Source organism: Sinohyriopsis cumingii, unplaced genomic scaffold, assembly GCF_028554795.1.
Source record: "Sinohyriopsis cumingii isolate HCF-2022 unplaced genomic scaffold, ASM2855479v2 utg002115l, whole genome shotgun sequence".
Classification (NCBI taxonomy): Eukaryota; Metazoa; Mollusca; class Bivalvia; order Unionida; family Unionidae; genus Sinohyriopsis; species Sinohyriopsis cumingii.
Genome location: NW_028316133.1, coordinates 271,837 through 285,680, shown reverse-complemented (window position 1 = coordinate 285,680; position 13,844 = coordinate 271,837). Strand labels below are relative to the sequence as shown.

Genomic DNA, 13,844 nt, shown 5'->3' with positions numbered 1-13,844 from the left:
TTCTTGTCCTCTTACAGATCTTGAGAAACAGTTACATTTTTAAACAAATAAAAAAATTTACATACCATATGTTATGTATATTTCATTTAATTTATATTTGATTTAATTTAATTGTCTGTTTGCAAGTTTTACTTTTTTTTATTTTTAATTTCATTATATATCAATGTAATGTAATTCTGTTTACTAGGAATTTGATATTTTCCAGAAAATTCAGTTTGACCAGAATCTTTTCATAAATACGTAATAACAGAAATACTGTTTCTATTTTTGACTTAGTTTCCAACCTTGATTCAGAAATCACTGAGAAACAAGTAAACAACTTCTTTTTTTATATATTCATTTTTGGCATGTGAATGGTGGTGGTGAAATCAAGGCTGTACCAGACTACGTGCCATTAGACTTGTAGATACCTTCTAAATCATTCTAGAATGTGATCGCGTGACCCTCATTAGCGAATCTGTTTTGCATCTCAAGTTACTGTATAACCTTTGTTTATAGAGATTTTTCTCAGTTAGGCTTTTACACTGGAAAGTGTGTTTTTGACCAGTTTGGAGCTATATTTTAATTTTTATTCAAATCATTTGGATTTCTAAAAAGATTAATTGTTTTTCCTGGAAATATCTGAGTGGTCATATAGAATTCTTGGACAAAGACATTTATTTAAATTTCATTTGGAAATTCAAACACCGGACTAGTGTTTGTGAATCAAAAAAGAACTCTAGACACATCTGTACAATAAGGCTACAGTATACGTCATTGCCTTCCATCTTGGATTTTTCATCGGGGCTCAAACTTGAATTCATTAGAACATTTCATTACAAGGACTTCTAAAATTTAATTTGTGGATTATTCTTGAATTATTTTTGGATTTTATTCTTAAAACCATTAAGTTCTTATTTTTTCATTTTTACAGTGTTTTACAGGGAAATAAATTATTTGTTAAATTTTTCACAGCTTGTTGTTTTTACTTTCTCTTTTGTTACTGTTTATTAGAGCCTAAACAAGTAACATAAGACATGTAAATTAATATAAATACGTGTCTGGTATCTGTCATTTTTAACAGCATTCTGCATTTTTTGGAATTATCCCCTGTAAAAATTTCTTTTAAGTTACACCTTACAAAATTAATTTTTCATTTTTAAATCAAGGTTTTGTTGCAGTGACAGCAGGCAAATTGGCTACAAATACAATACAAATTAGAAGTCTGCCAAAATGGAATTAGTCACAACCTTTGCAAAATTAGTGCTTTTATTCTGGATGGATCATATCCTAAGTTTGGACACAATTTTCAAACATTGGAAGATGTGATCAGAGATGTATGACATTAGCAATCACAATTTTGAGTGCTGTGGTCCTTAAATTCTAAATTTAGAACTAACCACAGCAGTACCAAACGTGACATGGTGAGAATGTGAACCAGATAGTGATTAGATTTATCCACCCCGATATATAGTTTTATATCTTCCTTATTCCATGCTATGCATTTGTTGTTTTTTTCCCCAAATATTTCATAGAATCAGAACCTGTTCCTTGTAAGTTATCAAGTTGAATGCAATAAACTAAACCTGTTGAAATTTGTTGTAAATTTATTCAACCATGAACAGGATAAAATTCAATAGCCATGACATTCTAAGTGTCAAGTTTTAAGTGGAATGTAATGACTCACAACTGTATCCTGGCTGATCATTTTAAGGAAAACCCCACCTATATGTCCATGTATAACATGCAACAATTTGCAACCAGGATAGACCTGGATCTTCCATGACAATAATGCACCAGTAAAAGGCAGATCAAAGTCTAGATAGTTTGCTAGACAACAGCATGGACCCTGATTTGATAACACATAATGTCATGATTAAACTGTGTCTACAATCTTCATTGCTGGAAGGCCTTACACATGGGCAAAAACAGTACCTATGGTGAGAACATTCCAAAATAACCAATCCAAACTCTTTCCAAAAATGTAACTTCCAAAATAACCAATCCAAACTCTTTCCAAAAATGTAACTTCCAAAATAACCAATCCAAACTCTTTCCAAAAATGTAACTTCCAAAATAACCAATCCAAACTCTTTCCAAAAATGTAACTTCCAAAATAACCAATCCAAACTCTTTCCAAAATGTAACTCATAAATTCTCCTTAACTGCAAGAGGACAAAACCCTACTTTTGAATTTCACTTCTTTGCATGGCTTATATATGGAACAAGAGACTTGGTTTTCAAGGACTTTTCAATTGGTTTGTAAGGACTTCTAACAGCATTAAAATAGTTTATACAGACTTCTCACAGTATTCAAGGAGTTTAGAAGGTCTTGTGACTGTAATCAAGGAGTGTTTTTTTTGGTAAACTTCTGCCCATATGTTGCTTTGTTTATTACTGTATAAATAGGTACAAAATTTGATGGAAACATGTAACTAAGTAGCATGCCACTAGAGCAAAGGGAAGCTACACTATCTGATAACCATCCATGTTATGGATCATGTGATCCACCCAATCTTATCTCTGTTTATTTATTATTCTTCATTTTGGAAAACATAAAACAAATTTTCTGCATTTAAAAAGTGAGGTCTTTTTTTCAGTTTTAATGTTTTGTATTTCACCTGGGAAATTCAATGAGATTTGGGGAAAAAAATTCAAGATTTTCACCAAGTTCAAAGACTTTCATGAAAACAAAATTCAGTTGTTTTCAAGTCAATCTCTCAAGTACAATGATTTTTCAAGTTTCTTTGAACCATGGTTTGTTCTGTGGAACCTTGGTTTCGGTCAGAACTGTATGTGCATCTTGCTCTACATCAGAGGTGTGCAAACTTTCCAGTGCAAGTGTCGCATACACAAATTTACACCTTGTCGCGGGCCGCATAATTCATTAAGTAAAATAATTAATTTTGAATAGCAAAAACAAAAGGTTTTTCTAAATAACATCGTAATTAATTTTCAATTCTTAATATGTTATTAATATTTGAAAACTTCAACTTCAAAAGAAGCACATTCATTTGATAAACAGAGTAACATAAACAGAGTCAGTGCGAATGATGACTTGTTCCTAGGCCACATGAAAACCCTTGGCATGCCACATGAAATCACTTGGCCCGCGAGCCGTAGTTTGCCCACCCCTGCTTAACATCAATAGAGTGGAAAGGGAAGTGACTCTTATGGTATTTCCTCTTGTTACTTAATTGCACACACCAACTCTTCTAATTCTGGAACTCTGGATGTACCTGCAGTATACATGGCCACTACACTTTACATCTATAATCACTGAAAATTTCAATTATTTCCATGGACTCCGGAGGGATAACAAGGTCAGCCAATCCGATGCAATCTTACCTCATTGGAAAGCGTAAGATTGTGCTCATTATCAAACTCAACCAGGACCTTGATAATATAAGCTCACGTCATATATCTACACTAAAATGTCATCAGACTTGAGTGACACTGATGATGATCAGCCAAATTGGTTTACAGACGTGCAAGATAATGACCCAAGTTCATTTACCCAGCAGTCAGGACCATCATATAATTTACATGAAACAGCTCTAGAACTACACCATTTCCATTTATATTTTCCAGTTGGAATTTTTTTAAAGATTGTAACTGAAACAAATAAATTTGCAGCTGAACAACAGCCAGATCATGACACCACTGATTCAAACTGGACAGACACCAGTGTGCCTGAGATGTCTGTCTTGCTAGGCATGATGATCTCTCAAATACTGCACCAAGCATGGAGAAAAGTGACAAAAAGAAACCAAATTTGGCTGTGTCATTTGCAACTTCCATCTCTACAGCTTAGAATGTCTCGGCCTGTTTCATCAAAGCATTTTCATTGTAGAGGAGTAATTATGATGTGCTCCAATACAATCATAGAAAGTTTTTGTTATTGTCATACCTGTGTATTTTTCCTCCACATGAAAGTCCGAAAACAAGAGATATCCTAAATAGTTGATATTTATATTCGTGATCAGCTCTTCAATGAAATGATATATCATTAGGCATTTTTTACATTTTATATAAACCAGTATGACTAGACAGATTTAATCACGTCATTAATGACAAACAACAAAAACACACCTTAAAATATGTCTGAAATAACCTTTAATATGCCCAAGTATGGAAAAGAGGCCAAGTGAATGAACTTGAGAAAATAGGTTTTAATGAAAGTGATTTAACTGCACGTGAAGAATCTATAATTAGTAACACTTAAAGTAAGAATATTTTCAGGCTCCAAATATATGATAACCTCAAAAACTTTGATGTTTAATTTCATTGTTGTCAAGAAAACATTAACTAAGCTATTCTTCGACAACAAAATGAAGCATTAAAGTCCACCCTTGAATTAAACAGATCCCAATCTCCAATGAATCACACTACAACCAAGAGTGAAATGGCGCCACGCATGCCATATGTGTGCATCATGTTCAGAAACAAGGATTTCTTTAAATATGACTACACACGCTGAATTTCATTAAAAAAATGACTGCAAGTTATAGGTTTTTATAGTTAGTATGTAACTGCGGGGTCACACTGTAGTATGTATTTGTAATATTGCTGTTATAGCGGGGTCACACTGTAGTATGTATTTGTAATATTGCTGTTATAGCGGGGTCACACTGTAGTATGTATTTGTAATATTGCTGTTATAGCGGGGTCACACTGTAGTATGTATTTGTAATATTGCTGTTATAGCGGGGTCACACTGTAGTATGTATTTGTAATATTGCTGTTATAGCGGGGTCACACTGTAGTATGTATTTGTAATATTGCTGTTATAGCGGGGTCACACTGTAGTATGTATTTGTAATATTGCTGTTATAGCGGGGTCACACTGTAGTATGTATTTGTAATATTGCTGCTTCCTCGTTAGACATGATTTGCTTCATTTTATTATCGCAAAATAAGTGATGTAAGAAAACAACCTTGACCTTGCATAGCGCATTGAATTCTCCAACTCTGCATTGTCCAATATATTTTGGAACATAGCTTCTTAAAAATAGCGAAATATTCAAGCAACAGAAGGTTTATAATATGTTTCATATAAATTCAATATTATCCTTGATGTATGTGTCCAACGGATTACGAATACAGCCAATCTTAACAAAGAGGTATTGCCTAGACACCACAATGTCCACCATTATTACCTATCTGCTGGTCAACCGATTTACTTGTGGCTTCAGAAGACTATAATGCAAGCACAGCAGTGAAAATTTTCGCTAAAATATTTTAAAGAATGCATTCACCAAGTATGCTCATTAAATACATACTGTTACTTATATATTGTTATTTTAAGTTTCGAAACTCAAGTTGCTTTGTTTAAAACATACCAACTTGTACTTCTAAAGTATATTTTCATCACATAATGTTGACAAATAATAACTTGCGGAAATCCAACAATGATAAATACTAGTTTGTGGTGGAAATGAAAAGCTTATTTTGAGACTCTTCCAGCAATGCAAGAATATGATTTCCTCACGATGACATTACCTTACAGGCTGTTTTTTTTAAATTGAGAACCAGACTGTGACATTGTGAACGTCATATGGGAAGCACTGGAAATAAGGTTTGATTTTTAAATGAGAAACAAAGGGTTAAAATAAATGTAAACTATAGCGTCAACAGTCTGGGCAAATTCTAAGATCAACAATTTGAATTTCAGCTATCAACTGTCTTTATAATAGAGATTCTGGATGAGCTACTATTTTAATGTGTTGATTTTGTCTCCTTTTTCTATACTTAGCATCACAGACTTTACTATGTTAAAAATTCCTTTTCAAAGTCTATATGGTAAACCAGAAGTTTGAGGAAATGCAGAATAAACTGATTTAAAGCAGTCTCATCCTTAAAAAAATATTCCCCATCCCATAATATAAGCAGACTCCAGTGGTTGTCTCCCTTCACCAAGTCACGCTAAGATAAAGACTGTAGCCCTACTTTTTTCCTACAATTTTTAAACAAAGAAAAAGAAAAAGGAGGTGCACTTTTAAAGATATGCCAGTATTAAGTCGATTATAGTATGTTGTCTCACCTGGTCCTGTGGAGGAATGACGTCTGCTACTCCCTCCACCAGAGGATTTCGTCTCCCCATCACCTGAGCCATCATCCTCCACAAACAAGTTTTCCTCCAGTTCCATGCTATCATCATCTGACATTCCCTCCCCGAGGCCATCCAGACTTTCCAGTTTGGACCTCTCCTCTTTACCTCCTCCTGCTGCAGATTGTCCCTCCCTACCTTCTATGTCCCCCTCTTCTCCCATCTCCTTTTTGAGGTTAAGAACACTTAGAAGTTGCTGATGCTGTTGTTGTAATGCCTGACCCTAAAGAAGACAGAATAGCAGAGATGAGGATAAATAATGGCTGAATTGTTTCCTTAACTCCAACACTGTTTAAATTTCACATTCACGCTAAAGAACTGTCTTCGGTTCTTTTCAGGTTCACATTTATACCCTGGAAAGAGTAAGTAACTCGTTTATTTTAAATGCATGAACTTGGACAATTTGGAAAAGGTAACATCCTTGCAAAAAACAAGAATGATGACCAATTTTCTCATTTAAATATAACTGCCTGCCTGTCTTGCATCCTAACCCATGAAGGAAATGAGTCTATAGGAAAACAACAATGAGACTGGTGCTCTACTGCCCAATCTCAAGGAATCCAAGATAAGATCATTTAACATAATATTTACCAAGATTAAAGGCCATCCATCAAAAACTGCAGAAATACTTGTTTTAACACATTAACCCCTGGAGGTTTTTGCCATTTTTGCCTGAAAATCGAGTAGGAAACACATTTTTAAAGCTATTTCTGAATAGACTCGAAAACACCAAATCCCCGGTCATCTTTCAATAACATACTGCCTAGTTGTGTTAGAAACATCATTTTTCGTTGGCTATTTGACTCGCGCATGAGCAGATGGGTAAAAGTTGGACTTGACTTTTTTTTGTTGTTGTTTTTTTTTGCCAAACGAAGCCATTATTTTTGTATGGAGACCACTCTTTATTCCAAATGCCCATCTTATCCTACTTTTTGCAAAGGCTCATCTGTCTGTTTGCAGTTCATACCGGTTTGCCTTAGATCTGAGACCAAAAAGTCTAAAATCCAGACACAAAATCGGATTCCGACCACGTTCAAATTTTGCGTAAAAAAGTCTGGTCCAAAAAATGAGGTTTTTTAAATCTGTATTTTGTAGTGCAACTAGATATTCCAGATTATTTGGTATCATTGTAGAGCTACATCTGTCTACCCTTCTATAAAACCATCCACTTTAGTGTATCATGCATGACCATGATGCTACAGAGCTCGGCAGTAGGCTACTACCTCCTGCCCCGTAAAGTCGTCGCTAGGGGTTAATGTGTTAATGAAATGAGTCAAACAATTAATAAAGTGATAATACAAAAAAAGAACTACATATCCACTCACAACGTGTTAAATAGTCCTCTATGCAAAAATGTTGACATGAGCTTCTTCAGTTGATGATGATGACTTTCACCAAGGTTCATGGCAATTCATAAAAAATTATGGAACTAGTGGTGCGAATGAGACTGTGCCATACACTGCATGAAGTTGCAAGACATAAAGGGCAGTAACTCTAAAAACAGGAGTCCTTCAAATGGACTGATGCTCTATTGGCCAAAAATAAATACAAGACAATTTCTTCTTTTTAGCTGCTGAGTGTTTAATCCATCTCTGATTCTGTATGGAACCTTTAGCATTAAATAAACATATTTATTCCTGTGGGACTAGTTGTGCTAACATGTATCAGACAGAAGGACAGATGGGTATGTGGATTACTATATCCTCCAATATGTATAAAGGGTGTTATAATAAGCTAGACGTTCACAGATGTATATCAAGATCAAGTTCCATAGGTCCATTTACACAATAATAAGTACATATTTATCGGGGCCCCGAGTGGCCGAGTGGTCTAAAGCGCTCTTCGTTACGGATCACTGCCATCTCACCTCTGTCTGCGTTGGTTCGAGTCTCGGATTCGGCTAATGTGGACATGTGAGAAAGCTTGCCAGTAGCTTCTCGTGGGTCGGTGGTTCTTTCCGGGGTTTTCCTGGGTTCTTCCTCCACCATTAATACTGGCCGCCATGTATAGCCTATCGCGTGCTGAAAAATGGCGTTAAACCCTACAACAACAACAACAACATATTTATCTGCAAAAACAAGACCACCTCTATATATGGAACAAGTTTTCCAGGTCAAATTGACACACAATAATAAGTACATATTTACCTGTACATGATGTCACCTGTACATAAAAGCCAAGGTCCACAAGTCACATTTCCATAATAAGTACATATTTACCTGCACATAAAGACCACCTGTATATAAAGGACACTTTATCCATGTCACATTTCAACTAAAATTTAAGTACATATTTTACCTGCAAATAATAGGCCATCTTTAAAAAAAAGGCAAGTTCTGTTGGTCAAATTAACACAATAAGTACATAATTAGCTGCATATAAAAACCACTTTATAGAAAGGCCAAGTCCCATTGGTCACATTTACACAGTAATAAGTACAAATTCACCTGCATATAAAAACCACTTGCATGTAAAAGTCAAGTTCCATATGTCACATTTACACAAAGGTACATATTTACCTGCATATAAAAACCACTTGTATGTAAAAGTCAAGTTCCATATGTCACATTTACACAATAAGTACATATTTACCTGCATATAAAAACCACTTGTATATAAAGGTCAAGTTCTACAGCTCAAATTTACACAAGATTAAGTAGATTTTCACCTGCACATAAAAACCACTTGTATAGAAAGGCCAAGTTCAAATTTGCACAATAATAAGTACATATGCACCTGGACATAGAAAAAACACTTGCATACCAAGGCCAAGTTGCACATGTCACATTTACACAGTAATAACTATATTATTTACCTGCACAGAAAAATCTCTTATATACAAAGGCCAATATCCAAAGGTCATATTTACACAATAATTAAACATTTACCTGAACAAAAAACAACTTGTAAATAAAGGTCAAGTTCCATAGGTCACACTTACACAATTGTGTGTGTGTGTGTGTGTGTGTGTGTGTGTGTGTGTATATATATATATATATATATATATATATATATATATATATATATATATATATTACCTGCACATAAAAACCACTTGTATCTAAAGGCCAAAATGCATTGGTCAAATTTACACAATAAGTATGTATTTACCTGCACATAAAAAACACCTGTATATAAAGGCCAAGTTCCATAGGTCACATTTACACACTGATAAGTACTTATTTACCTGCACATAAAAACCACTTGTGTATAAGGGCCAAGTTCCATAGGTCACACTTACATAATAATAAGGACATATTTATCGGCACATAAAAACCACATGTATATAATGGCCAAATGTAGTTTTCCTATCCAACACCAACGCATAATATGGCTACAAAGCATACATTCATTGTAAATAAAATGGTACCCAGACGGCACAGATAAAGCATAAAAAGGGACAAAATATTCATCAAGTTCTTCTCTATATTTAGAGACAGTAAATATTAATTAGTTGACACTTTAAACTTTGTTGTAAACTAGTTTCAGTGTAAACTTGGACTCGTGGTTAAATAGCAGACAGATAAGACAACTTGGACTTTTGGTTAAACTGCAGACAGACTAGTGAAATTGAAGCAATGCAAAATAGTAATCCTGAGATTATCTATGACATGGAATAAGTGAAAAATATGACTTCTTAAGCATGTAGGTTTTCTATGAGAGCATTGTTTTTTTAAACAATAATTTGGTTTAAAGAATCCTCAAAAAGCTTATGCTGATCCTGATCTGCCAGCACCATATGAAAAAGCAGATCTGGGTCTATGATATTTACAGCTGGGTATACATGATGTAGATACATTAGGTATTGACTGAGCTGTGACTTCTAAGCTTTGATACCTGTAGCATGGATTGCTGAAGATGAAGAAAATTGATATACTGCTGCTGAAGCAAAAGTTGATAATTTGCAGGTAAAGCAGTTGCCGAGGTAACAATAGGCGTCATCACACTTATGGGCGATATGGTGATTGTTTCTGGTTGTGCCGCACTACCCACTACCAGCCTAGTTGTTTCCCCATCCCCAGTCTGTTTAGATTGTTCCCCCTTTCTCTGTTTCTCTACAATGGATACATCCTGAATGGTTCCAACTACTGTCACTGAAGATTCCTCCATCTTTTCTTCTGTCATTTCATCGTACTCTCCTTTATCTATCTCCTTTTTTATCTTTACATTCAGAACCTCTGCTGTCATTGTAACATAGCAGCTGGCTCAGAATTCTTCGACCTCCATCAGGATGTCAAGTAATGCTGATGAACGCTGATGCTGAAATGTCTGTGACACACATCAAAGTTTGGCAGGAATGCTGAAAGAAAATGAAATGATAATGTTTTAATGTTCTCAATTTTCTTCTAATTTCAATATATTCAACATTCTGGTCACAAAGTACACTTAATTTGTCATGAAGCAAAAATTGCACGAGTAAAATTGTCATCAACTTCAGTTATTTCTTTAACAGAATGGCATAACATATTGATGCAACTGCAAAACCCGGATCGTTTCCTTGGTTACATATTATGACTATAGAGATACCATCATAGTATCAAAGCATTATCTGGCTGTAACACAGGTAGGTTATTCATTGTCAGTGAAAAAGGAGTAAAATGTTTTGCCTACGGAAACATTACAGTAGCCAACCCAGCTGATCCAATAGTAAAACGCAAACCATTCTGATCACAAGTCAGAATTTGCCACCGAGCCACCACTGTGGATCCTTAGCACTAGATTCAAGAATATTGTAAAAAAATATTATTCATTCTCAAAAGTTTGCAGAGAAGATTTTTAAAAAAAAATCATTAACTCATCACCCAATTTTCACTGTTGCTCTAACTGTATAAAGAATTCTCTTGTCTGGAACCTCAGAAAACTCAAATCTACCAAAGACTTTATATTTTAAAAAACTGGGTCCTACAGCAAACAAAAGTTCTCAAATTTTAACTGTTGGAAGGCAATCACATTTTTATTTATTTTGCTGTCTGTGCCTTAGTTTTTCTGGAAATGTGTGCAAATGACCACACTGAATGTGTTCTAAACACAGGCATGTTTTTAACACTGCGGCTTATAGTTTGAAAAACAGACGTACAATTTATAGACAAACTTACCCAAGAACAAGATTTCCGTTTGTAAAATACATGCACCCTTACTACTATCCTGATAACAAAAAATCAATTTAAAGAAAATCCCAAAATCATGCTGGTGTGATGCAGTGTTATCATTTCAGTACACGCTTGCTGGCAATGCTATGTTTTCTAAATGGTTCAACCTCGAAAAAATTCAGTGACCTGGAGCCAATGGCTTCATGATATTTTCTAAAGAGACCTTTAGTCAGATTTATGCAGGCCAATATTGGTGCATGATTTTGGGGAAACAAGTTTGTTGGGGAAACAAGTTTGTTGGTAAAAAGAGTTGAATCGATAGAATGATTCTTCAGAAATAGAACACTACAATTCACAAACCTGTATACAAATAAATCAATGCTAACAATTTCTTAATCAGAGTCAAATCTTTATGCAGCATGATCTGCACTCTTCCGATATTCGCTGAAGCATGAAATGAGCTATCCAAGACTTACACTGTACCAGTAATTCAAATAAAAATAAACTTGATGTTCATGCATGATGCATTGTAATGCCTGTGAATGATAGTTGAGCCAAATATGGAAGTCTAAATGGCTTTTCAATTTTTATTTATGGAATTATATTTATATAACATATTTTATTCTTTTGCCAGCTAATATGATGCAATCATCACCAATGGCTGATGTTTTCTTTTACATATACAATGGGTTTAATTTTAAATAGCAACCTAAACAAATTTCTCAAAGGCAACATATAATGATTTGATGCAGCAAAGGAGATGCAATCGTTTTAATATTGCCACAACTTTGTCACCCTGTCCTTATCCTGAGAGTCAGAGAAACCAGTTTGGACATCGCCAATGATCTCACCTTGGGCTTTAGCAAGCCATGGTGTGTGTATGGCTAATTTTACTTCCATTCAAATTTCATCCCCAAATTGTATTTCATTCATCTCTTATTGTGGACTGGGTGAAAAGAGGGAAGCTTCATTTAAACAATTTTGGTTTGAGGAATCACTAATTTATTCCTCTGGGTGATTTTCTGCAAAAACTCTAGTGAAGATGTCTGCTTGCATGTGACGTCATTTATCACCATGTTAAATAGAAATTTGCAGATATAAGGCAGTGAAACCAGTCATCCTAAACCATGAGTCCCTGAAAGTTAAATGCACATTTATATAATGCACTTCACAGGTAATGGGCTAAACATATCCATAAAGCTGACAGGTGTGGAGACATGCAAAATTTGCTCTGATTATTTTGTCACATTTGGATGCATCTTTCATATCCTTGTGAGATAGTAATTCATCAAATTAAACTGTGCAATAACATAAACACTAAAAGAAAGCCTATTTCCTGACTTTTCTATATATTTATTTTTCACCATATTTTTTGGAGCTGCCACAACCAAACTGCATTCATCACAACATCAAAGAATAATGGGTACACACAACACAACTGATATAATATTGTGACTATCTGACGTAGGTAGGTAGATAGGTAGGAAGGTAGGTAGGCAGATAAGAAGGATTAGTTTAGGATCTCTTTATAGAACCTTCAAACTAGAAGCATATTTAAAACCTTGATATATGAAAAATTATCAATATCATTATCATCATTATTATCATCATCATCATCATCAAAACCAGGTTAGTAAAAGGTTTGTTTTGGAAAATCTGAAGATAAACAATCATGCATATGTAGCAGCAAGCGTGCATCTTAATGTCATAAAGTCATTAGTAAGCATTCCCATTAAACCCATTAAACAGACTGAACTGTCATAAAAGATTTAGCTGTCAGTAAGCATTCCCATAAAACCCATTAAACAGACTGAACTAGCTGTCAGTAAGCATTCCCATAAAACCCATTAAACAGACTTAACTGTCATAAAGCAGTTATTGAACAATATCCTAATCCAATGCAACAAAATCTGTTTACCTAGAAAAAGAAAAAAAAAACAGCGAACTAGTACGTCTACGATTTGTTTTGCTGAACATCTGAGAGTTTAAATTATTATTCATTTCATGTTTGCAAGATGCTTTGACCTAATTATGCTAACACTTATATTTACAATGACTGTGAAAAGAAAGTTGTTTATGACATTTTCAGTTGCTTTTCAAATTTTCAAAGTATATTCTCATAAACATGTACATACTCAAAGAGTACATACTACAAACATTACATACTCAGATAGTACATACTACAAACATTACATACTCAGATAGTACATACTACAAACATTGCATCATAATCAAAATGCTGTACATGTGTGTATGTACAACTATAAAAAGAAACTCCAAAAAGTAATCAAGAAAAGCTGGAAAGTAGAGGATGGACAAATATAAACAATATTTTTTTAAATAATTTACTGTAACAATAATAATTAATGCTTACTTTTAAAAAACTTCATAAATGAATTTACACAAGTAGCTATTATACATATTGTTTTCCTTCATTTACATCGACCCACAGACTTGCACATTAATCAAGGCTTGTATAATGATCACTTTTCACCCCTCCCTCCATCAGGTCAATCAAACAAAGTACAAAACTGCACATTGATCAAGGCCTGTTTGAGGGGGTGGGTGGCAAGGCAATGCTCCTCAAAATGTCTCTCCCCCCAGGTCAAACCAGGTACAACACCACACATATCTGGTTATCAGCTAAGCATCTGAGTAAATTAGAA

At 34.5% G+C, this 13,844-nt stretch overlaps 1 protein-coding gene across 3 annotated transcripts in view; it reads right to left on the bottom strand.

Annotated features, from left to right (window-relative positions):
* LOC149771129 (uncharacterized) overlaps positions 1 to 13,844 on the bottom strand; it is a 143,865-nt gene that overhangs the window by 47,446 nt on the left and 82,575 nt on the right. For all 3 annotated transcript variants that reach the window (XM_089948836.1, XM_089948838.1, XM_089948837.1), the window contains 2 exons: positions 9,926 to 10,388; positions 6,023 to 6,311 (listed from right to left, as the gene is read on the bottom strand). In XM_089948836.1, the coding sequence (XP_089804962.1) occupies positions 6,023 to 6,311; positions 9,926 to 10,276 (640 nt within the window). In that variant the 5' untranslated portion in view covers positions 10,277 to 10,388. The remainder of the gene's footprint in view (positions 1 to 6,022; positions 6,312 to 9,925; positions 10,389 to 13,844) is intronic.